This window comes from Urocitellus parryii, chromosome 13 (genome assembly GCF_045843805.1).
Source record: "Urocitellus parryii isolate mUroPar1 chromosome 13, mUroPar1.hap1, whole genome shotgun sequence".
Classification (NCBI taxonomy): domain Eukaryota; kingdom Metazoa; phylum Chordata; class Mammalia; order Rodentia; family Sciuridae; genus Urocitellus; species Urocitellus parryii.
The window spans coordinates 45,919,271-45,946,414 of record NC_135543.1 but is presented as its reverse complement, the minus strand read 5'-3'; the positions used below and the strand labels follow the sequence as shown (position 1 = coordinate 45,946,414).

General features: G+C 37.4%; 1 protein-coding gene across 2 annotated transcripts in view; it reads left to right on the top strand.

Moving 5' to 3' along the window:
* Positions 1–14,518: 14,518 nt before the first annotated feature.
* The window catches only part of Impact (impact RWD domain protein), a 29,213-nt gene continuing 16,587 nt past the window's right edge, over positions 14,519–27,144 (top strand). For both annotated transcript variants that reach the window (XM_026388078.2, XM_026388077.2), the window contains exons 1-5: positions 14,519–14,645; positions 15,744–15,872; positions 17,327–17,379; positions 18,956–19,018; positions 26,630–26,715. In XM_026388078.2, coding sequence (XP_026243863.1) covers positions 14,610–14,645; positions 15,744–15,872; positions 17,327–17,379; positions 18,956–19,018; positions 26,630–26,715 — 367 coding nt within the window. In that variant the 5' untranslated portion in view covers positions 14,519–14,609. The remainder of the gene's footprint in view (positions 14,646–15,743; positions 15,873–17,326; positions 17,380–18,955; positions 19,019–26,629; positions 26,716–27,144) is intronic.

Sequence of the window (27,144 nt, the reverse complement as noted above, 5' to 3'; positions counted from 1 at the left end):
ATCTTCAAAAATGAAGATCCAAAGACCTAGGGAAATCTATTTTTATGCTTAGGTTTCTGAGTGTGTATGTTACTCTGGGGATCAAAACAGGGCTTCCACTTACTAGGCAAGTGCTGTACCCCTGAGCTAAACTCCCAATTCCTATGCTCAGGTTTAATGAAGAATAGACAGCAGTGTAGGAATATGATTGAATAAAAGGGTATAACCTAATGATAAAAGACTGAGGGGAACCCTGCAAGACCTGTCTGTTCAGTTTCTTCTTGGTTTTGGTATATACCATTCCTTCCTCAATTCAAAGATTTCAGTGTGCCAAGGCACCATATTTTGGGGTGTTATGATTTTAACCTGATATAAGCAAATGAAATATAAGCAAAAGTGACCAAGGGTGGAAGGAGGAAGAGGGTGGGAACAGCTAAAAGAGGGCCTTGCACATCAGAAACCACACCACACATTCTAGAAACAAAACATTGACTGAATCCCCAGGAAGGCTCAACAATCTAGTAAATCAGGAGCTAAAGTAAGAGGGACAGGTGTGTCATGAAGGGACTCTGACCCATGAAACAGATTTGTTTTCTGCAGGCCAAAGAAGATGCAAGATGCAGTTAGGATAGTAGACAAGCTTTAATCAGTGATGGCACAGCCATTAGCCAGCCCCAAGCTTCAGCTTTGGCCCCCCAACCAGTTTCATTTTAGCTCCCCTTTTGCCCATTTCTTTAGGCCCTTTTTATATGCAGCTCAAACAAAGGGGGCACACTGCCAACAGGTTACATGGCAGGGGGCATGCTCACAAGTTAAAGTTTATCTTGAATCTATGCAGTGAATCACAGCATCTTTGGCCTTGACTAACCATAATAAAGCCAGTTCCCAGCTCTGGCTACACACTAAAAGTATAACATAACCCACCAGAAGTCCTAGTGAGGGAGCCTTAACAACAGCCATTTGGAGACAGCCCTCAACATGGTAGTTGCAGGAGGCTTTGAGATACCCAAGTATGGATGGCAGATTGAGAGTTCAAAAGTGAGGTCTGGTCTAGAGATGTCAATTTGTGAACATCTGTGTGGAGGTGACTTGAGGCCACAAGCCTGCAGGAGATGGCCAAGAGAAAGGAGAAAACTAAGAAGAAAGAGGCCAGGACTAGCTTGGTTTCCTGCCCTCACAGCATTATTTTCACTCAAGTCCCACACCCCACAACTCTCTTCCACACTCTCAACTTCACCTCCAAAGCTATTAGATGAGGGACCCCAAACTTTTTGCCACCAAACTCACAAAATTACCAGCACCCAAATCCTTGCTTCCTTTTCCTCTTCTGTTAAAAGGGAACAGGTCCCCTCCTAGGTAAGGCCAGAGCTTCCACCAGCGTTCATGATTGCTCCTTCCACCTCATCTCATCAGCTGTCTCTCTCCTAGACTTTTCAATGCTCTCAAAGTGTACCTGCAGCAGAAATGCTACCATCCATTAAAACCCTTCTGTCAGCTAAAACCCTTTTTCTCTTCCCTCCTTCAGAGTTAAACTAGTTGAAAGAGTGGTCTACACTGGCCCTTTCTTTTCTCTCTCTTATACTCTCTTCACTCTGGCTTTTGCTCCCATTACTTCACTGAAACTGCTCCCGCTGAGGACACCAAAGGCCTCCTTGCAAAATCCAACAGGCCTTTATAAATTCTTTCCTTATTTGACCTTTCAGCAATGCATTAAACTGATAACCCTTCTCTCCTCTGAGAATGCTCTTCCCTCAGTTTCCCCAAGAACCTTGTCTTTGGCTCTTCCCTTCAATGTTGAGAGTTCTGCCTTAAATTACTGTATCTCCCCTCTTATTTTTCTTCAGTGAGCTCATGTATTCCCATGGCTGTAATAACTCTCTATATGCTCATGTCTCCCAAATCAGTAATTTAGGTCCCAACATCACTCCTGAGCTTCCAACCCACACACCAACTAATTAAACTAAATACAGCCAAAAGGGAAATTTCTCCTCTTCCCCCAAACTGCTTGCCTCTTTATATTCTCTTTCTTGGAGGTAAGAATTTTTGATTCTTCTTCTATCCTACTCCTATCTTTTCCACTATTCCCCACAACCTTAATCTATATTGCAAAGAGAGATTTAAATCTAAAATTTAAATCTGATTTAAATTCACTTGTTTAAAATTCAGCTCTGCCTTTGAATTGCCTTTGAGATATAGTCTAAACTCCTTAACATCATAAAACTCTGCATACATCCAGATTCAGCATTATCAGTGTTTTGTGCTTCTGCAATCACGAACAACTTTTCCCTGTACTGACACTCTCCGAATCTTTAGAACCTTTGCCCTTGTTGTTCATTTGTGCCTTAAAGTCTCCTTCTCTGCTTCTTTGTCTTACTGGTAAACACGTTTCATGCAGTGTGAGCTTAGACTCCAAAAGCCTTCCTGACCCCCTATGACTAGGCTAGTTGCCCCTCTTACTGGCTAAATTATTACCTCATACTTACTCCTGTGAAAACATTTCTAGCCTTTATCAGACTAGAAAAAGATTGAAGGCAAGGAACAACATGTTCATCAGTTACCATCTTTATCTAACACAGTACATGGGAAGATATTAAGAAATCAATAAATATTTAAAAATTATTCTTATTTATTTTTAGGCAAGTTCTCCTCCACTGAGTTTTATCCCTAGCCCTCAATAAATAATATTTGAATGAATGAATGAACTTGGACATTAGACTATGCCAGAGATGTTTTATGCAAGGTGGGAGCCAACGTAAAGGAGTGGAATGTATGCACAACTTAGAATCAGAAGGCTGGACCGTATCTCAGTTCTTAACCAGCAACAAGAACATGAATGATATATTTGACCTCTCTGACTGAAGATCCCACCAGGTGCCAGGCACTGTTCTGAGTAGTAGCAATCCAAGGATGAAGGAAGGGGTAGTAATCGCAATCAAGAAAGTTGAGTCTAAAAAATGTAGAGTAGATGAGAGGTAGGAGGAAAGAGTACTCCAGGTGTAGAGAGCAACATGTGAGAAGGACTGCAGGCCAGTGATCATGCGCCTCATTAGGGAAAGTGAAATTAGTTCAGCAAGGTTAGAGTATAAGCCGCATGCCCGCCAGCTGGAGATAGCTGGGAGAGATGCCAGAACTGAAAAGGCCTACAGGAGCCAGATCATGAAAGACCCTTTACCATGTGCCAAGGAGTTTGAGATTCATTCTCAAGACCATGGAGTTAAAACCCCAAAGAGTTTTAAGCAGAAGAGTGTCAGGATTCCATTTCTATTGCAGAAAAAGATAAATTGAGTAGTTACGTAGATAACAGGTTGAAGGAACAGAAAGAATTTAGTGATTAGTTGGTTGCATATGAGTGGTGAGGGGCAAGGAAGATAAAGGAGGCACCAAGATTCTGATGTAAGCAATTGATTTATAGAGACACTGATTGCTCAGCAAGGGACTGGAGAAGATGGAGAGGCTTTTGAACAAAGGACGCCTAAGTAGAAGAGATCTGTTAGCAGGAAGCAGGGTGGGTAGAAGAGAAAAGCATAGAACTGGAAAAACATGCTAACAAGTTACTGTTGTAGTTTAAGGCTGAGATAATAGGACCTGACCTAAGGTGAGCAGCTTGGCATAATGATGCACACCTGTAATCCCAGCAACTTGGGAGGCTAAAACAGGAGGATCACAGTTGGAGGCCAGCCTCAGCAACTCAATGAGACCCTAAGCAACTTATCAAGACCCTGTCTCAAAATAAAAAATAAAAAGACATCCAGGTTCCTTCCACTGTGAGCACCACTCTGTTGATGCATGCCGTTCAGAGTTACAACTGTAGAATGTACAGATGATTGCACTGGAGGATTTTTGAAAATGGTTTATCTCACTTTTATCCACCCATTTTTGTCCTCTCAATGTCTTCAAACTCCAGATTGACTGTACTGAACTATCTATTTGCCCTTTGTTGCTTTGTTTCTGGTAGGATAGCCTCTAGGAATAGAACCATCTGAGCTTCCTTGTCCTTTGGCTTCCAAGTTAGGTTCAGAGGATGAGAGGTACCAGCAAGAAAGAATAAACAGGAAGGGAAACAGGTTGAGGTATACAGATACCACTCCACCCCTAACCACTGACACTTGTCACTTCCTTACCCTTCCACCACACACCCCTATTGATACTTTGTCAAAATTTTTGGTAACGGCAGTGTTTTTCTGCAGTCACAGCTTCTCTTGAGTAGTTCCTATTCTATGGGTCCAGCTTGGCTGGCCTCCCAAAATAAAAATATTATTCCTTTCAATCTGGGAGTCTGAACATCTTCTTGAAGTTAATAGTTCTGGTCTGCTTCTCTATTTTGTGGGTCATTTAATTTGTTCCATCAAAGGGTATACAAGTAACCACTGTAGTCAAAGTTCCATTTTAGAACCACATCCTGAAAGTTTTCAGACACATGTTCTCATTAATTTAAGAAATGATTATTCATGGTAACTCTAATGTTCATCTACCACTATATCCACCCCATAAAGTGATTTGAGCCACTTAATTCTTTTTCTCAGTTGATTTTCCCTTACTTTTCCTGTTGGGGACCATTTCCATTTGTGCACCTAAGGACACAACACCATAGATAAATTTTGATTTTTTTTTTCTTGAGACAGAGTTTTACTATTTTTTCAATGCTGATCTCCCCCTCCTGGGCTCAAGTGACCCTTCTGTCTCAGCCTTCCAAGTGGTGGAGAATATAGGCATGTGCCTGTGCCCAGCTTATTTTCAGTAATATAAACTATTATTTCTTAAAAATTTACTACATGCAAAAAAAAAAAGTACTAGGGGCTTAAGTTTTTTTTTCTTTCTTACAATTTTCAAAGTAGACATTAGCATCCTTGTCTTTCTTATAAATAATGAAAAGTAAGGCTCACAGAAGCTAAATAACTTGCCCACGTTTGCATAGATAGCACATAAGTCAGGATATGAATCAAATAGTATATTTTGCTAGTTCATGCCTTTATACTGTGTGCGGTATTGCTAAAGGCCAAGTACTCCATACCTAGGTGATAAGTAGATATAAATAAATGATGGTTAATTGTAGTAGAGCAGTAATGGGAAGGAGAGAGAGAATGAAGATATATAAATGAGTAGCTGACAGACTTAATCAAGGCCATGAGATCAAGGAAGCTCTGTGGAGGGGGCATGTGTCAATTTACATAATCCAATAGGCTGCAGGAGATGAGAAATAGGAAAATTTGGTTTTCCATACACATTAACAGATTAAGAAATCTAGAGTTTGTTCTCACCACACAGCAGTCTCTGAATTTTCACATGGGAACTCCTGAATGATAATAACTGTGTCTTACTAATATTCATTCATGAAACAACACTCATGAAATTTCCACACATAGCTTGCTTCAAAAAATTGTGACTAAGTTACATAGTGAAACTCCATACTGTTTTCTGTATGAAACATTGTAGAGATCTTTTACTGTAAAATGTCCACTAATCAGTTACAGATCTGTAAACTTAATGATAAAAATATAGTGATAACATATAATAGCAACATAATAAGAAAAGTAATATTTATTGAATACTTACTATGTCCCAGGTAGTATACTCAGCCCTTTAAAAAAGATTAAATATCACTTAATTTTTGAAATAATTTATGAAATAGATACTATTCCTACATATATACAAAGAAACTGAGGCAAAGAAATGCCAAATGGCTAGTTATTGGCAAAGTTGGTATCTGCACATAGGCATCCTGTCTCTGGAGCTTTCTCCAAGTACATGAAGAAACTATATTCTCATAGCAGTGTAAGTCTACACCATATCAGCCTCAGAACATGCTGTTAAGCAGTGCTTGACTAAGGATAATAGTTTTTAATTTCTTCTTACTAATTAGGTAAGATAATTCAGTAAGCTATACATAGCTGATAATGGTTCTTACGGAAAAAGGCAGAATTATGTATTTTCCTTTACAATTTCTTAGTCTTCTTAGAAATGAATTGCATAGTGTGTTACACATAGCACAAAAAAGGCACTCAATAATTTTATTGAATTCAACCAAGTAATAATTGTAAGAAAAAAATCTTTGTAAGAAAAAGTGCCAGGAGGCATCAAAAACAGTTAATAAAAACTATGCAAAGGTAAATATAAACATAAATCATCACTATTACATCTTGGATACAAATTTTGCTAGCTTTGGAACAATGGTTCAATGAATATTTTCGAGAATATAGCTTTAAATGGTGGCTAATAGTCGTTAAGTCTTTAACTGTAGTTGGAAGCATATTCACCTGCAGTGTGTTCCTTGAAAGGTTCAGATTGATTTTTAGACATATCAAAGTATTTTAATGAGAGGGAAAAAGACAATTTATTGCCATTCTTTTCATATATAGAAAAATTTCTGGCCTGGCAATTAAAATGATAGCTTTGGCAAACCACTTCATGATGTCAATGTATGAAGGGGATAAAAAGGACTTTTCTATTTTGTGAAAGTAATAACAGTCCAAATTGGCAAGGCCTGGAATATCTTCTGTAACTATCCAGACAGAATAAATTGGATTTTAACATTTCACAATCTCATCAAACTCTTTAATTATAATTTAAAAGTCCATTCATTCTACTTAGTAGCTTCTTACCCACCCAGATGAGATATCTTATTACAGAGGACATGCCAGAGATAATTTGAAATGGCTGTACCATAGGGGTGCGCTTTGGCACTTTCTCACTTCCCTTCCCTCTCTCCCAGCTCCAGATGAGCCCGTTCTCCAGCCATCTAATGTATACATCCATTCAACTAATATTAATTGTGTATCTACCAAATGTCAGGGCTGCTTTTGATATTAGGAACACAGCAATGTATAAGAAAGATGACCCTTATGCCCTCACAGAGCTTGTATGTGTTGAGGAAGATAAATCACAAATACCTTAAAGACACATAAGTTAGATAATTGTCCCCTGGTGTGGTGGCGGCATGCCTGTAATTCCAATGGCTGCGGAGGCTGAGGCAGGAGGATTGTGAATTCAAAGCCAACCTCAGCAACTTAGTAAGGCTCTAAGCAACTTAGTGAGACCCTGACTGTAAATAAAACACAAAAAAGGGCTGGGGATGTGGCTCAGCTGTTTAGAGCCCATAGGTTCAATCCCTGGTACCAAAAACAAAACAAAACAAAACAAAAAACCACCAAACAACAACAACAAATGTTAGATAATTGTTGTATACTTATTTGTATTGTGAAGAAAATTATACAGAATAAGCCATTATGAAGGGAAAAAAAATCCCTTTGTTAGCTGGGAAGGGTCCTGGCATTCACTGCATTGTTCTCCTGGGGAACATAAATAATCTCCTGGCAAAACAACATCAGCTAAGGTCACTTTGTGATACTGAAGTAAAACCAAGGACACTGTGCAAGCCACTGAAATGACCAAACATCCTTCTCTCCCAGCTATCATGAGTGAACACTGCTCCTTTACCCATTGCAGCTTCAGTCCCTCTTTGTTTCTCCTGCCTCCCAATGAAGACTCACTAAATACTCAATCATACTCCTATTTCATGATGGCTCCCAATCCAGAACTAACCCCCTTCCTTAACACAAGCCCCAATCCTCTAAGTCCCTTGTAAGATTTTCTTACTGAGACATTCCATGTTTTGTCAAAACATGGGGTCTCACTTGCTGCCTAGGAGCATCTAATAAGCCCAAATTTGTTAGATTACAGTGTGTTCCTGGTGGCCTTTGATTAATGAGCATTATCAAAGAGGAGAGGGAAATTTTTGTTGTTGTTGTAGCAGTCAGGTAAGTCTTTGACAGGGAGGATCCTTATGCCAAGAACTGAAGCTAAAGAGACAGCCATTGAAGAACTAAGGGAAGAACATTTCATTTGGAGGGAAAACAGGTAATTTGCCTTTCTTACCAACACTGAATTTTACACACACCATCTCTGAACACTGATTTTGAGGTAAAGGGGAAGCTAACTATATTCTCATTTTCTACTTTTAGTCAAGAAAAGCATTTAGAAAAAAAAAATTAGGATGTCATGTAAAGAGGTAAGGAAATCCAGCATGGAAGAGACAGAGTGTGCATAACACTGAGGATGGTTTATCCTACTCCTCTGTTAATTTCTACCAAGGATCCTTCCTGTTCTCTGTTGGCTAAACCAATCCTTGCTAAAGTTGTTAACAAGTCATTAACAATAGAATTGATAACTATCCCTTCTAGAAATACATTTACTAAGAAGAGACTTCTTAAAAATGAAAAATAAAAAAGTCAGAGTTAGTATTTTTGGCTGGTGGGAACCCAGGTCTTTCCCAATATTGAGCCAGAAAATATATATAATAATGACCTTGAACTGTATCATCAGAAGATAAAGTATAAAGATATCATAAAGACTAGTACTTATAAACATACATATATACATACATACATACATATATATGTATATATATTAGTTGTAGGTGGACACAAATACCTTTATTTTTATGTGGTGCTGAGGATTGAGCCCAGTGCCTCACGCATGCCAGGTGAGCACTCTTCCACTGAGCCCCAGCCCCAGCCCCTCAAAAAATATTTTATTGATTCTACTGTTCCAAGATTTTAGGGAGAAGGAGGGAGGATTCCTTAGTCAATTTCTTTGTGAAGAGCTATACTATTGATCTCTTATAGAAATTTATATTATCTATTAGAATATTCAGGATGCTGAATATTCTAGTATACAATATATCAGACTGTCTAACACAATGATAATAAACATGAATGACCACAGAACACATTCTCCCTTTGATCACTGTACATATTGAGGGTTAATTTCTACGAAATACACATTTGGATACACTATTAATGGGAAATCAATCACTGTCCTAGAGGTGAAGTACTTGCATACTTTATTTGGGACAGGGTATCTATCTGGGAACTGGAGGTGCTAGCTGGAGGTGGTGTAACAGGGTCTCCTTACCTCACAGTTCCTCTGTGAGTGAGCTTAGTTTCACTCATTAGATATTACCCTTCTGTTCCCTTTGAATCTCCTGAAGTTAGGCAATGCCTATGGCACCATTACTTTTTCTAGTTGGTGTTTACATAAATGTCAGCTAATATTCTCAGGCTGTAGTATTATTTATAGTAACAGTATAACATGAAAGGATTTTCTTCTTTACCCAATTACTTACTAATATTGACTGTTTCCTTGACTACTTCATTGACAGAGATTCTGCATAAAATTATAGTTTAATATTCAGCATTTTTTTCAATCCTGGGGATTAAACCCAAGCCCTCATACATATCGGACAAGTAGTTTATCACTGAACTACATCCCTAGGCCAGTATCTAACATTTTAATCTTTGTATCTTTATGACTCTTCCTGGCTATAGTATATCACACTGTGGACCTGGTAATAAATGGCACAAAGAGAAACAATAGCCTCCAAGTTTGTTGACCTGTAGTCTGCTACATTGGCTTTCATTGTCTGGTGCTAAGAAAAACATATGAATATCATTAATAGTATATCATGATGGTTTTTACTTTTAAAAAAAAAAATCACGTGTGCATGTATGTGTGTATGTTGGGGGATGGGGGCATTCCAGGGATCTAACACAGTTTCTCACACATGCTAAGCACAACTCTTCTATTAAAAACTATAACCCCAGCCCATGTTTTTATGTCTTAAGGACATACTGCCCTAACAAAAATATTTACACAATAGATAATATTATAAGATAATTTATTTATTTTTATATTTTTTGGTAGCTGGGATTGAATCCAGGGGCGCTTAATCACTGAGCCACACCCCCAGCCCTTTTTATTTTTTATTTATTTATTTATTTTTTAAAATTTTTTTTATTATTGGTTGTTCACAACATTACAAAGCTCTTGACATATCATATTTCATACATTAGATTGAAGTGGGTTATGGGAGGGGAGGGGAGGAGGGATAGTAGGGGATAGGAAAGGTAGCAGAATACAACAATTACTAATTGGGCATTATGTAAAATTGTGGATTTATAACCGACATGATTCTGCAATCTGCATTTGGGGTAAAACTGGGAGTTCATAACCCTTTTTATTTTTTTCCTTTGAGACAGGGTCTTGCTAAGTTGCTTAGGACCTTGCTAAGTGGCTGAGGCTGGCTTTGAACTTGTGATTGCCCTGTCTCAGCTGGTATTACAGCTGGTATTACAGGCACAAGCCACCACACCAGCACAAATTAATATTATTAAAAGTAATAAAATTAATATTATTAAAAGTAATAGATCATAATATCTGGAACCATCACTCAAGTACTCTCCCTATTGTCTAGGCACATTAAAACCTTAATGAGCTTATTTGATCTTTAAGTTATTCATGAATTGGGCAGTACTAGAGCACACATAGTTCAGTGCTCTACCAAAGGAACAGGGGGAAGAAACTTTTATAAGGCATTTGTGGAAATAAGATAAAAAGTATTCTATTGGTTAAAGTGCAAAGTCCCTAGTTAGAGGTTGTTTGGCAATTTCTGCTTAGTAAAGTCTCTGGCTAGGTGTTAGATGGTGGTTTCTGATGGGTTAAACTTAAGTTAACATTTAGTTGGATTTCAGTTTGCTTATGAAGGAACCCAATGCACTGGAATCATCTGAGCCTAGAGGCCTCTCAAATAATTATTTCAAGAAATATATGGACAAAAATTCACCTGTGAACAGTGTGCTCTAAAGCAGCTTTCAGTAGTCTGGATCCTGGAGAGGAAGACATGAAGATGAAGATAAATGTGTAAGAAAAATGAATTATCTGTGTGAGAAAACTGGGAAGGAGACTGAAGAGACCCAGTGAATCATCAAATATGAATATGACCCTGAGTGAATGAGGAAAACAAAGGAAAAGGAGGAAAGTTGTATGACAGTAGTTTTAAGGAAAGTTCAGCAGAGTTTGGAGCTCAAGTCTCGCATCAGAGGAGTGTCATATCTCCCAAGAATAAGCCTGCTGTTCTAATTCTGCCAGGTTCTCACCTGATAGCAGTCCATGAAGAATATGGTCTTGTTCACTGTAGTAATAGATCATAGAACATAATATCTGGAACCATCACTCAAGTACTCTCCCTATTGTCTAAGATCTAAGAGGTGTTTTCTTTTGGTCATCATGCAAGGTTCTCAAAATTTAATATGCTTGCAAATCTCCTAGGAATCTTAAAAAGCAGATTTTGTAGATCTGAAAGGGGGCCAATTTTCTGTAGTTCTAAGAAGCATTCTTTAAAGATGATGCTGTTGGGTGCTAGATCTCACTTTGAGTAGCAAGGGCCTAGAGACACTTGGAAGATCCCATACAAACCATAGGTTTATAAACTCTTCACAGACTTAATATCTTAGCTCCGATGACACAACTGTAGTTGTCAGATACACACAATTTCATGTTAGGTTTTTTCCCATTAACTTACCCCCACCCCTCCCATAAAATCTCAGCTGCCAAACCCTTCACATTACCTGCATAACCATTTATTACCATCTCTGTATCTTCTACATATGTGTACTCATTTTGGTATCAAGATAGGGCTTTGGTATTCTCTAATCCCAATCATATACCTTTGGTTTAGATTGTTTCTCAATAGTAAGCAAAAAGTTTCAAGTTGTTAAAATATAAACTTAGGCACATTAAAACACCAACAATATTGGCTCCAAAATCCGTACTGTGTAGAAATTCTGGTGCAGCCATTCACCATTTCTCTTCTAGGTGGGAGTCCTGAGGGATTCAGCCACATATATTTCCTCCACATTGTCTCAGGACTTCTGCAGTTATCATCCTAACCATGTGTCTGTCCATCTCTCTTTAACAGGATCTGTTCCCTTCCTTACTCTAGTCACAGACTTATTGACATATTTTGGTTCAATTCCTTACATACTATTGTTTAAGACAGTGATGTTCATATTTTTCTGAAGCCATTGAATTATTTTTTCAAACAAAACTTAAGTAAAATAGATTAAGTAGGTATGACTGAAACAAATGGGAGACAAAATTAGAGAGAAGGCCAGAAACATACTTTGTGAGTTAAGGTGTTTAAGTGTTATTATGAGAGCTAGGGGGAGTGGTGAATGGTTTCAAGGAAGGAGAGACATGACCAGAATTATGTATTTTGAATGATTACTTCAGCAGAGAAGTAAGAATAACTTGAAGAGTATCCAGATGGAATCAGAGACAGGAAGGAGAATAAGAAGGATTACAAAAGATATTAAGCAACTGGAATTATAAGAACATGCTGTCTGGAGATGGAGTTAAGAAAAGAGTATAGAGTGAATTTAGAGAGCACAATGTCTTGTAAGTTTCAAGCTTAGGCAATCATTGATGTTTTGAGGGTTGCCACTTATTGAATCAGGAAGACAGGAGGAGGAATATTAGAAGGTTATTGAGCTGTTTTGAGCACACTGAGCTTAAAAACCGAGTTTAAGTACCCACTGGAGTACATGGACGTAGAAATCAGCAAAATCAAGCTTAGAAACTCCTCCAGTACAGGATCATTATTATTTGTAGAGTAGTCCCAGAGTCTGCTTATGCAATTGCTCAGGGTTCATACCAAGATATCTTTTTCAAATGAGTTGTCTATAAAATTGTGCTTCTTTCTAATATATTCTTCAAAATACGGGTTGCCTGCAACACTTTTAACTTCAGTAATCACTTCTCTCCTTTTTCCAAAGTGCTCCTTGCATATTCAAGTCTGGGGCTAAGCAGGTTAGAGAAATAGGGAGAGAATTCCCCCACCACCACCATTGCCCTTTGCTGTAAAGTCCTGTTTAGAATTTAAGTTCAGAAGACTTAAAGGTTGTGTTTATGAAGAAATAGGGATCAATAGAAAATGATTATAATCTGCAAAAGGTAATATCAACTGGGTTGCTGTAATGTGGCAGGAAAAGAGGTACTATGTGTAATATTTTGCACTATGTTTAGAAGGTTAAGGTTTAATGCAGTGGCTTTCAAAATTGAGTTTTCAAGTCCTTGAGAGGGAACTGAGAGAGGAAGGGTTGCTTAGTAGTTGGAATTTTGGGCCCATCACTATTTCAGCCAGAACAACCTGATTTGTTTCACATATAGCTTTCACTGAAAAATGGATTTCATGGTCCCACTTCCCCACACCCCCAAAACACAGGGTCTTCCTATGTTTCTCAGGTTGGCCTAAAACTCAGGATCCTCCTACCTCAGACTCCCAAATAGCTGGGACTATAGGCTTGCACCATGTCTGGCTTCTAAGGTCTTTTTAAAAACATGTTTAAGTGTGAAAACACTATTTTTTAAAAAATATATTTTTAGTTGTCAATGGATCTTCATTATTTATTTATTTATTTATTTATATGTGGTGCTGAGAATTGAACCCAGTGCCTCACATATGCTAGGCATGCACTCTACCACTGAGCCACAACCCCAGCCCTGAAAAGCATTATTTTATGCAGCAGAAGTTGTAAGTCATATGAAGAGGGTGGTGAGGAGGAGTTTAGAGTGAAAGAAGGAAAGAAAGCTGTTGAACAATTGGTAGTTGCAAAGGTCTTCCCACTGTTCTTTGCCAAACTATATACAGGACATTCTAAGACACTTTTATTGTTGATTTACTTTTATGCCCCCCCCCCTCCAAATCTTAAGTTTCTCAAAGGCAGTGCACGACATTTCATTTTGCACCTCCAATGTTTGGTATACTAAAATAAGTCTGTTAAATTAACAATTCTAGGTACTTTGCCAGTGCACCCCTACCTCAGAGAAGCGTTCCAAAGGGGGACAGAGAAATGTTCATTATTAAGAGAGAGGAAAGATGTGGTATTTAGAGTGTTCCTATGTGTGTGTGTGAAAAAAAAAAAAAAAAGAGAGAAGTGAGAGTGGATAAAACACCTTCTAAACATAAGAATGAACACCTCCATTGATGTGTCTTGTAGAAGGTGACCAATATATTTTGTAACTAATGTACTGCAAAGTGTCATTGAGTGTGTTGGAGGTGGATAAGAATGACACATACTGATTCAAATTTTTTGAATAATGAAACAAAGAGCCTTATGTTAATTGTATAACCAGTATCTGCTACAAAACGCATTCTGACAAAATGTTCAAGGACGTTAAAAAAAAAAACAAAAAACCAACTGCAACACAACAGTGAGATAATAAGGTTTCCCCCTTAATGTTTCTAAATTGCCTGTCCTCTGCTGCTCTCGGTAACTCAGAACCATGTTTGCAAAAATCAAACAAAATAACTTAAAACATATTAAAACAAAACCAAACAAAACCCCTGCATTGAAACGTAAAGACTGGGGCCTGAGACTGAGTCCGTTCCCAAATGTGGGGGTAACCCGAGTGCCCAACGTCCCCTGGGGGTTCCAACCGTGCTGAGGCCGCAGTGGGAGAGCAGAAGCCCCCAAACCCTTGAGAACTTCTGGAAGACACACCCCGGAAGGCCTCGCGCAGCTCCCGAAGTCAGCCGCCCTCCCCTGGGTCCCCACCACGCTGAAGGGCCGGGAAGACGCAAGGCGCGGGCGTGCGTTCCTCCGAAGCCCGGGGGCCAGGAGCCCCTCGCACCACCTGGCCCGCAACCCGGAAGCAGATGTGGGCTATGCGGCGCTACCGGGTTGCGGTTCCGGGTCGGGCCGCGCCGCAGCCCGCGCACATCTAGCCGCCGCGGCTCCCTGCCCCCGTTCTACGGACGTGGGTATCGGCGGCCGCAGGGCCGCTCCCGGGGCCACATGGCTGAGGGGGACACAGGGAGCGACCAGAGGCAGGTGAGGCCCCGGCGGGGCGCTGACCCCCAGGCTCAGCTCGGCCTTGCCTCGCCGTCCCGGGCCGCCTCCGCCCGGGGCCGCTCCGGTTCCCGCCTGCACCGCCCGGGCCGCTCGGCCGCGCCGTTCATTCGCTCCACCGCGTTCCATTTTCCTGGCGCTTCCCCTTTGACGAGCGCTCCCGGGCCGGTTGTTCCTCAGCGTCTTCGGGGTTTGGCCTACTTCGGATGGTGTCCTCGTCAACCATTAGCACGCGACAGAGCAGCTCTGGGCCGGAGGCAGGAAACTGGGTTCTGCATCCCACCCTGTTTCCCGGGTCACCTTGGACCAGGTTCTTCAGACCCTTGGTTTCAGCCTTTGGAAATATGGGCAATAACACAGACCCTGGAATTTCCAGAGAATCCACCAAATCTTATATTTCTCTTGATTTTGAGCTTTCTTCTGTGTAAGATTCACGTGGGCCCTCTTAAGTCTTTTCCACCAGGGCCTCGAGGACAAAATGAGATGATCCAGAGTTGAATATATACTTTTCTCCATTTTTCACCTTTTGGTCCAGTTATTATTTTTTAATCTCACACCAAAATTATTATTTCTGAAATATTTTGAGGCTTTGGATACCAAAAAGACATAAAACCCACCCAGCCCCAGGCCTGTGCCCAAATTTAAAAAATAAAATAAAAATAATAACGAATGAAAAGAAACTAAAACAATTTAGAATATCCACTAGAATATAGGGAGAGTGGAAACACTATTAGTGGTGAGAGTGGGAGTTATCTGTTTAAAATAACATAGTTTGTCTTTAATTGTGAATCTCACTAAAGGGTATAGAAGTGCATATATATTTTGGCTCAGTAGGGGGCAAAAACACAAGAAGGCCATTGTGAGGCCAGTTCCATTCTTTGTAGTAGTGTCCCTTACCCAGAGAGAGGTTTGGTGACCTCCTGCTAAGAACATTTTTGCTTATTAAGGCTCATCCAGTAATCCTTCATCCAACATAGTGATGTTGAATGTTAATATCATATAAAGTACTGAGAAGAGGTTTTAAGGGTATATGTACACTGTTCATTTGTTGACTTTTTTTTTTTTTAAATCAACTTTCAGAATGAGGAAATTGAAGCAATGGCAGCCATTTATGGCGAGGAATGGTGTGTCATTGATGATTGTGCCAAAATATTTTGTATTAGAATTAGCGATGATATAGATGACCCCAAATGGACACTTTGCTTGCAGGTATATATTTGTATATATATTTCTTTCTTTCTTTTCTGCTTCTCTACAGCCATTTTCCAGTTACAGTATTGACTATGATTGCCTTTAGAAGCCTCATGATTATTCATGCATGTGTTATTTTCTAAATTATCTTTGTTGTTGGCTTTTGTTTTGATTGATTAAACATGTAGATAGTTAAATCTCAGATCACCCTCAAATTGTGCATGCATTGTTTCAATCTTTCTTCTTCCATTTTTTTTCAATTATTAAATGTGTTCATGTCCCTTGGACAGATTTGAGTTTCATTTCCTTTCATATCCCATAAAAGGTTCAGAGTTTCTGAACCTGGAAGGATGGCTGATATTTAAAATGAACAATAGGATAGCAATGTAGATGATCCATACAGTAGATGCTCTATTAATTTATTAATTGAGAATCAGTTATAGTTAGGATAAAATAAATGAAAAGATTAGCTGTAGCTTTCTCTCTTAGTACATCTTCTTTGATGACTGCCTGTATTTTCAACATAAAGGGTGCTAAAGTTGAAATTTTTTTATTTTTGTAATAAAACTTATTTGAAAATATATGGTTTCTATAACTTTTTCATATATAATATTTGGTAGATTTTTGAGGGGTGGGTGTCAGGGATTGAACTCAGGGGTATCAACCACTGAACCACCTCCCCAGCCCTATTTTGTATTTTATTTAGAGACAGGGTCTTACTGGGTTGTTTAGTGCCTTGCTTTTGCTGAGGCTGGCTTGAAATCCTGATTCTCCTGCCTCAGCCTGCAGAGCCCCTGAGGTTGCAGGCATGTGCCACTGAACCCAGCTCATATTTAATAGATTTTTTTTAGGGTTTGTTTTGGGTTTTTTAAAATTTTTTAAAGTACTTTTTCAGAAAAATATCTGGAAAATTTTATAGTGTTTCTCTATCCATTTGTGGTCAGGGCATAATGCCCCTGTTACAAGTTTTCCTTTTCCTCTCAAATATTTTCTTTACCCTTATTCTTTTTGGGGGCAGGAAGGGTACTGGAGATTGAACCCAGGAGTGCTCTGCCACTGAGCTACATCCACAAGCACTTTAATTTTTTTTTTTTAATTTTGAGAGAGGGTCTTGCTAAGTTGCTGAGCTTGGCCCCAGACTTTCGAGCCTCCTCTATCAGCCTCGTAAGTCACTAGGATTATAGGTGTGGGCCACCACACTCTGCATTGTTTGCCCTTATTTTATTTTTTATTATTATTATTTTTACTTTCTCTGCAAATAATTTGTTTTACTCCTTAAAATACTGGCAGCATCACTAACAACATATTCAATGTTAGAAGCATAAATTGGTGATTTTTCTCCTGAGATTTAACAAACCAATGATTCTAAGTTTGGCAGGATAGAAATTTGTTCAGTGGCTAGTTTTATAAATATAATTATTTTTGAACGATAATGAATTGTTAAACAGATTTGTTTTTAAACTGCATTCTAGGTGATGCTACCAAACGAATATCCAGGTACAGCTCCACCTATTTATCAACTGAAGTAAGCTATATTTATTTCTAAATTTATATTTTTTAAAAAGATATTTTCAAAGATATTTCTCTGTACTATGCATTGCATTTTATATAAAATACTTTTATTAAAACAGAGATTAGAAACACCTTTTCGATTTGGTGTAGAACATTTAAATAAAAAAATCAAATTACCTAAAAACACATTGAATTATGCCGCTTAATATAAAAGAGAATCGATGAGTTCATAGGGGTTAAATAGCTACAGAATTTTCTTTAGAGGTGGGGAAGAAAACCTTCCTCTTTATTCAGCCTAATGATCTGGAAACCCTGACCCTTCGAATTTCTCCTGACCTCTGTCCTAGCCACAAAACATTCTGCTTAAGACTTCTTCCCTTTCAGGAATTATCCAGGGTACTTCTTATGGTTCTCCATGTTCTCTCTCCTCCTTGTTATTGAGGAACTATTTTCTTCTAAGTCCAAGCTTAATCTTTATGAGTCATGACCTGTTGATGCAAGCAACCTGGGATCTACCTACCCCCTTAATCTAGTAGTATGTATAAACCACGGGAATAGATTTGCATAAAAATCTGTTACCAAAAATTTTTACTGGGGCTGGGGATGTGGCTCAAGCGGTAGCGCGCTTGCCTGGCATGCGTGCGGCCTGGGTTCGATCCTCAGCACCACATACAAACAAAGATGTGTTCGCCGAAAACTAAAAAATAAATATTGAAATTCATTCTCTCTCTCTCTCTCTCTCTCTCAAAAAAAAAAAAAAATTTACTGACTAGTGGGATTACTTTTTGTGTTAAAAAAATGTATTGCAAATGATAAAGGAATGTTTACAAACATAAATGTTCTTTTTCAGAAAAAATATTTTTTCATTATTTTTAATTTTTTTATTTGTAGTTGCTACAATATCTTTATTTATTTATTTTTATGTGGAGCTGAGATGAACCTAGTACCTCACACGTGCAAGGCAAGTGCTCTACTACTGAGCTACAGCCCCAGCCCCAGAAAAATTATTTTTATAGTCACTTGACGAACAGCTTACTTGTTAGAGTTGTTGAAACACCAGTTAGAAACAATAGTTGGGAACTTATGGTATTGTAGCAAATATTGTGAATCTGGAAATTTAGATTCTAGAACCTGTTCTGCCACTTATGTAAACTTGAGCAGGTTTATGATACCCTTTGAAATCACCTTTGTTTTTTAAACCATTAAAACTGAATAATAGAAAAAAGACATACAAACCAAATGGCGTCTTAACAGTCTATGCACAAAAATGTTTCAGATTCAAAATAGCTCTCTTGCAGAATTCCAGGATGTGAGACCAAAAAAGCAAACTAAATCGATAAATATACATATAGTTTATATACACAGTAGATTCAGTAGAATAAAAATGACCATGATTTCTGATTTCTTAAAAAGCTGAATTTAATTTTTGTTGGGATTTTCATAGTTTCTTGGGAGCATTAAATGTCTCTAACCTAAACATTTTAATGTTTCTTTGTGTTTGTATACCTATGTACTAATCAGTAATTTCTGTTTGAAATGTTAATGCAATCGTTGAAAAATATTCTTCATTGTGCTTTATTCATTCTTAGTGCTCCTTGGCTTAAAGGGCAAGAACGTGTGGATTTATCAAACAGCCTTGAAGAAATATATATGTAAGTAACAGGTGATTAAAAATATTCTGTTAGTGATTCTGTTTTGTGCCCTACTGAGACTGTGATATGTTAGTACTTAAATTCAGAGATTTTTATCTCTCTCTCTCACACACACACATACACACACACACACACACACATATATTTTTTGGTACCCAGGATGGAACTCAGGGCCACTCCACCACTGAGCCACATCCCCAGCCCTATTTTGTATTTTATTTAGAGACAGGGTCTCTCTGAGATGCTTGGTACCTTACTTTTGCTGAGGCTGGCTTTAAACTCTTGATCCTCCTGTCTCAGCCTCCCTAGCCACTACATATACTATATTTTCATAGCATATGTAGGATGAAATTGATAGAAGAATTGTAACCGTAATTATTTATTAAACTTCCAAATGCTTTTAAAGATAATTTCTCTTTTTTTACGCCATAAGACTCAGAGTTTATTGATATGGTTTTTCTTCTTCCTTCCCTCATTCCTTCATCAACAAATATTACATGGCAAGCACTGTATTAAATACTGGATACACATGGTTAACAAAACCCAAAATGATCCCTTTTTTCCAGGGCATTTAGAATTTACAGGGAGGTGGAAGATGTCTTTATACATTGTAAAATGAATGTAAAACTAAAGCTGTGATAAATTCTATGAAAGGAAATTAGACAGTACTATGCTAACTGAGTTTGAAACAAGACCTATCCTAGTCTAGGAGGTCAGGGGCAGCTTGTTTGACTAAGAGCTAAGTTAATTAGGTGACGTTAACTCCAGTGAGAGGCCTCAGAATGTACAATGGCTCTGTGTCAGGGAGCTTGACACCTTTTAGGAAACAGTAATGGTTATATCAGATGGGAAGAGAAAGGGAGGGAACGTGGTGAGAAATGACCTGGAGAGGTAGGCAGGGAAAATCCTGTGGAGTTTTGTTAGCTATGTTAAGGATTTTTGTCTTTATCCTGAACATAATTGGAAGTAGAGGAGAGTTTTAAGTGGTAGGATGCCAGTGATAAGATTTTTGTTTTGAAAAGATTATCCTATTTCTAGGATTGGAAGACTAGAAAAATGGAGTCTGATTGGAAGGCAGCGAAAATGGATGTGGGACATCAGTTAGGAGGCTGAAAAATTAGTACAAAGAAGATAAGATAGATTTGGATTAATTTTAATTATATATATATAAATTTATTAAGACAAATTTAATATTCTGGAATATCATTTTTTTTCCTAATCCAGGAACTAGTAAGGATTCTATTATATGTTCTAGGTGGCCACCCCATTTGGTACAGAGAGTACTCCTTTTGTGTCCCTGGGATCCAGGCCAGGTTTCTTTTCCTCCCAAAATATTTAATTAGAACATGGTAAGTCATTATGGAATCCATTTGACTTGTTCCTTTCTAAAGGAAGTAGTGCCTTTCTTGGGTCCCCATTTAGTGATTCTTTTATCCTTGGCCTATAAATGTTATTTTCTCAACTAAGTGTTTTTTGATATCTGTCTCTAACCTAACTGGCCACTCCCACTTTTGTGCTTAAACAAACTTCTTTGTGTAATTCTTTATTTGCTAATTTATTCTGTCTTAAAGTAGAGTAAGTTAAGTTTACTGCAAATTTAATCAGAATTGATGTCTTGATATATCTGATGGTCATTTTTTAACTCTTATCTTACTTGATCTCTGTAACTTAGTGATATTGACCACTTACTTTTTTCTTGAAAATCTTTCCACCTATCATGTTAAACACATTTATCAGTTAGATTTTTCTCCTACCTATGCAGTGTTATACAGTCTTAAATGGCTTCCCACTTACCTTTACCCTATCCTCAACGTCTTTCCTTTTACTAAGGAATACATTTCAGTAGAACATAACTTGCTTGTTCTCCCTAACTAGTTCTTCTGAGCTATTTGAGATTTAAGAAAGTTCAGAGATTATAAAATAGTGTGTTTTAAAGAAGGAATATGGGTCATATTGTCTTGTTAGAGTGTTTGAATAATCTCAGTCCAGTGATATTATTTTCACACATGTGGTCTAAATAGAAATACACATTATATGGTATTTTGAATAAAAGCAGGTGCTATGGTACATGTCCATAATCCCAGCTACTTGAGAGGCTGAGGCAGGAGGATTGAAAGTTCAAGGCCAGCCTGGGAAACTCAGTAAGACCCTATCTCAAAATAAAAAATAAAGCCAGGCATGGTGTCACACATCTATAATTCCAGGTACTTGGGAGGCTAAGGCAAGAGGATTGCAAGTTTGGAGCCAGTTTAGGCAACTTGGTAAGACTCTGTCTCAAAATATTAAAAGAGCTGTGATATACCCCTGGGTTCAGTCCCCAGTACTAAAGGATGTTGCTTGGTGGTAGGGCACTGCTGGGTTGAGCCTCATTACAACAACAATAAAATTTTCTGTGACAAATTTTAATCATATTCTCTATTTAATTCCAGCAGGGGGCATCAAATGAAAAATATTTTTCAACTTCAAAAATTAAACATAACATAAATGTAAATTTTTAATGATTCTAGTTTTTATGATCCTAAATATTTTCACATTAAGATTCATATATTTCACATCATTTTGAATGGTAAATTTGATTTTTGCCTAGGTGAAAAGATAAATTATGGTTAGTTCCCCTTATGGAGAGAGAGAAAAAATCAGAAAAAAAAAAGTTTTTCCAGTAAACATTTATGGAACATCTCATTGTTAGGCATCCTATTAGGAATTTGGGATTTAAAATTAAGAGGAATGTGTAACAATACAATATAGTGAGAAGATTACTAAGTGCTGTGTACAATAGCACTTTTTGATGTTTTAGTAATGAATTAGAGAATGTGGATAAGGTTGTGAAGGACATTTTTGCTTGCCAGGTAATTAAAGGGGAGGACTTTTCTGGTTGAGGGACCTATAAAAGCAAAATTATGTTGGGTGAGAGGCAACCTGTTAATTTTTGGAATTTTGCAAGTCATGTTAGTCAGCTTTCCTTTACTCTCACAATACTTGAGATAATCAGTTTATGAAGAGAAAAAGTTTATTTTGGCTCATAGTTTTGGAGTTTTCAATCTATGCTTTGTTGACCTCGTTGCTCTGGTCCTCTAGTGACACATCATAGCAGGTAGGCATGGTGGAGGAACACTACTTCTCTCACTTATCTCATGACTAGAAAGTGAAAAAGAGAGGAAGAGAGCTGGTGTCCTACTGTCTCCTTCAAGGGCATGTCCCCAGTGATCTGACTTATCTCCCTCCAGGCCTCACCTCTTAAAGCTACAACATTTACTTTAAAAATCCGAGAATTAATTTTTTAAATTTCCTATAGCTTTTTTTATTGTTGTTGTTTTTGGTGCTGGGCTTTGCACATGCTTTACATCCCGGCTGTTCTTCACATTTTAATGAATCACGGAATCATAGGTTTTAGGGTTGTTGAGTGAGGCTTGTCAAAGCAGAAATTGCACTGGACAAAGTTATACAGACAAGAAAGACTTTTCTTCAGATTTATTAGGATAAGGAAGGAGAGGCCAGAACTAAGTTTGGACCTACCTAACTCTTCTGAAATGAAAGGCAGGAAAGTTTTTAAGGTCTGGAAAGAGCTATGGGAAAAGTACTGCATGTTAGGGGGTGGTGAATCAGTGGATGTGTCGGACATTTTGGGTTATTACTGATTATAATGCTGCCCCTTGCAGTTAGGCTCACAGACTGAGAGATAAGGTCACTGTCTTCCTTGAGGTTTGTATTTCTAGGGGTTGTCTTTCAGGTTCTTGAGATGTATCTGAGTTGTAAAATATGACAAGGGTCTTCTATAAAACACTTCATATATATTTTTAAAAGGTAGAGAAAGAATTTACAATGACAAGTTTCCAAAGAAAATGCTCTAAGAAAAAGAAAGCTTGAGGCATAAAAACAGAAAGTAATCTGTCTAAGCTTAGGCAGAGGATAAGGCTATTGTGGACCAGGCTTCTGTAGTCAGTTTTGGAAGTAGTGCGACTTTTTTATGTCTGTATTCTTATCTGTAAGAATATTATCTGGGCATGATAATATTGTGAAAATTGTATGCGTTTTGTCATTTAATTTTATTTATCATTAAATTTGTCATCAATTTATCATCTGGGGATGATAATATTGTGAAAATTACACAACCCATGTAATGTACTTTAGTTAACAGTAGAAGTGCTTTACTCAGCTTTACATTTTTATAACCAAATACCTGAAATAATCCAGTTTATAAAGTGACAAGGTTTATGCTGGCTCACAGGTTTGGAGATTCCAGCCTGGCCCCCTTGCTTTGTGTCTGGTGAAGCAGCATACATCATGGTGGGAGTGGATTACAGAATACAACTACTTATATCATGAGTCAGGAGCAAATAGAAAGAGGAAGGGGCCAGGGTCTCACAATCATCTTCAAGGACATGTGCCTAGTGGTCTAAGGATGTCACATTAGGCCCCACCTCTGAAGGACTCTGCCACCTCCTTGGACTGCCACCCTCCCCAGGGTTAAATCAAGCATTTAACAGTAGCCCTTTCAGGAACATTCAAGATTCAGACTATAGCAAGTAGTCATCATTTTTGTTGTTCTTATTAAGAGACTCATCTCATTCAGTTTTATCATTTTGAAAATGTAATGACTGAAAACCAGATCGCGTGATTTAAGGTCACACAGCTGATAGCATTATAGTGCAGAGCTTTACCATTAAAGTCAACAAATGTAAATATTATACAATTAAAGCTACACATATTAGAGCCATAGGTAAAATTAGAATTGTAACTTTGTTTCTAGATTGGATTGTTATTTGAGTTATTCGACAAATAGATCAGATAAAATATCAGTTATTCAAGTTTAAACAAATTTTGTTGCAGACTTTTTAATCTTTAGCTTCTTTTCTATTATTTGATTTTGTAGACAAAATTTTAACACTTCAGTCTGTAATGGGTAGTTCTCCAATTTTGTACCAGAGTTCTTAGGATTTAGACTTCCTTTAGGGCTCTTTGAGGAAGGGGATGAGAGGTTTAATATACAGGATTCGGTTTTTGTTAGTTTAATTGGCTTCTGATTCTGTAAAAGATTTAATTGCAACAATAGCAAAAGTTTGAAGGCCACTGTTACCAAATTTTCTTGGATACTTTAAAGATAGGAATACACTGTTGTCACTAGAGAAAATACAAATATAAGAGTAACAACAATTATGAGCAAAAAAAACAAAAACAAAAAATCAAAAGATAGATAGCCCCCACCCCAATCCTGCTTTTAGTAATGGCCTTTGGGTCTAAGGGAAAGAATGATTTCACTTTATGCAGGAAGTCTTTCACACCCTGTGACTTCCTTATGCTGGCTTTTCAATAGCAGTCCTGTTAAATGCTAGTGAAGAAAGTAGTCAATAAATGATGCTGAACAGCATTGCTGTTTTATATTCCTCTGCAGGAAGCCATGGGCCAAGGGAGAGGCAATCTGGAGTGAAAGTTTAATTTTCTTTGTTATTGGGGAAAAATTACTTATTAATTATAAAAATCTTTCTAAAGATTTTTTAAGTCTGAATATGAGTTTATGTTTGCAGAGGGATGATTTTCCTGTCTCAAAGAGTAGATATAAGGATCAACTGAAGTAATATACATAAAGCATTTTAACATATCTTTTATGTAGAAAATGTTCATTAAACACAGGTGCTGATGTTACTGGTTAGGGTGATGATGATGTTGTGAAGAATTCAATAGCATGAGATTAGGAAATAGAGTTATATGTAAAACTAATAATTTGCTAGGGTAGTGATTAAAAGGAATGAATAAAGAAACCCCATCACCTCACACTCTATCATACCCACAAGTCTGTAGGTAGTATGGGATGCATAGGAGAGGCTCTTGAAAGATTTGTTGAATAGGACTGGGGATGTGGCTCAAGCGGTAGTGCACTCGCCTGGTATGCGTGCGGCCTGGGTTCGATCCTCAGCACCACATTAGAAAGAAAGATGTTGTGTCCACCGAAAACTAAAAAATAAATATTAAAGTTCTCTCTATCTCTGTCTTAAAAAAAAAAAAAGAAGAAGATTTGTTGAATAAATTGAGAGAGGTTCATTTGAAGTTTTTCATTTTTTTTAAACTTTAAGAGCTTGTTTTAAAATTATTTATTTATTTATTTTTAAAATATTTAATTTTAAGTTTTAGGTGGACACAGTATCTTTATTTTACATTTATGTGGTGCTGAGGATCCAACCCAGTGCCTCATGCATGCTAGGCGAGCACTCTACCACTGAGCCACAACCCCAGCCCCCAAATTTTTATTTTTTATAAGCAAGAATTATAGACTTTTAGAAACAAAATGCTGTAAACCTTTCATTTTATAGATGAGGAAACTGAGACTCAGAAAAATCAAGTAGCTTATTTACCTAAGGTCATAGCTCTCCGTAGGAGAGCAAAAATACAGTTGACCTGAGCTTTGAACCTCAGTCCTGGATTCTTAAATCAGCTTTGGGCTTCTTAAATTGCTTAGAAGACTGTCTTGGATAAGTTAATATATTTCTGTAAAGTTTATTTTTTCATTTGTGTTATGGGGAAGTAATACAGAAGACAATGATAAGGATTAAAGGTGTTGATGTATGTAATGAACCTAGGGTTTAGTATGTCCTTAATACATTTTATCTTGAGTGTCTGATGAACTCTTTTGAGAAGAATGGATAGTAGTTGAATTTGTTTAAAAGAAATTCACCAGTGTTCTCAGTTGATATAGGGAGGGTTTGATAATTATTTGAAAGCAGTTTTTGTTTCATTTTCTTCTGCATGCTTGTTTTGAAATGGTGGGTGCTAATGAGTGATGATAGAACAATTTCAAGGGAGAACTTTTAAAGGAAGATAAGATATTGCTATGTTATAGTGGGGTGATTTTTTTAAACACATACTAAAACTAACCTAAAATTTGAGTTATTACTTAAAGAACAGATAGTTGGCCATTTCTTTATTGTTGTTTCCATCATGCAACATAACTATGGACATGTCTCTAAGACCCAGGACACATTTCTTTTTCTCAGTGATTCTCTGAGACAGTTTTCATCAGGGCAGCCAAACATTATTTGTAACCAAATGAATCAATTAGGCAATAGGATATTTTGTCAAAAACAAGGTATGGCTATAAAACTTTTGAATTGATTATCTTTTAGATCTTCTGAATTGACTCCATGAAGGAGTTCCCCATATGCTTTGCAGTTTTATTTGTTGAAATAAGTATCCTAAATGATAAGTTGTAAATGGTTGGAAGTTATTCAGAAGTTTAGAAAAGTAAGCAGTGATTAGACACCAATACTGAAACTGTATCTTCTTATAGAAGCAAAATCACATTTAGAACTACCTAGTGCATTCAGTTCAAGTTTAGAAATTTTCTTTCCCTTCTTTGGTTTTAACTCTTCTGTTTATTGTAAGTAAAGCCAAGTTAATTTTGGAGTTAGTTGGGATTTTTAATGTTGGTATAAACAATCTGTATTAAATAATCAGATACAGTGTTGGTGATCTTATCTTTTTATAAATACTTTTGAATAAGGCATGGTTAGATTTTTAAAATAATGTCTTGAATTGTAAATATGTTTCTGTTTTCTTGAATTTGAGAAGGGAATTTTTTTTGAAATAACAATTTTTTTTCTCTTGAATTTTGTTTAGACAGAATATTGGTGAAAGTATTCTTTACCTGTGGGTGGAGAAAATAAGAGATGTGCTAATACAAAAATCTCAGATGACAGAACCAGGTAGGAATGAAAAATATATCAATGCCCTTTTAACTTACTATGGTAATTAAATTTTCACAAAGATATTCTAATTGAAGTTTTACATGAAAATTTATGGTTTGTGGTTTGTATATAATAAAAATTTCCCTGGAAAGTTCATTTACCTGTGGTAATTATGGTTATTCCTTTTTTTTTTTTTAAAGCGTTATCCTCTTTATTTTCATATTGTACTTTTTTTTTCTTTTGGTACTGGGGAATGAGCCCAGGGATCCTCAACCACTGAGCCACATCCCCAGCCTTTTTTTATATTTTATTTAGAGATAGGGTCTCTCTAAGTTGCTTAAAGCCTTGCTAAGTTGCTGAGGCTGGCTTTGAATTCGTGATCCTCCTACCTCAGGCTCACGAGCTGCCAGGATTATCTGTTTGCATCACCATACCCAGCAATTTTCA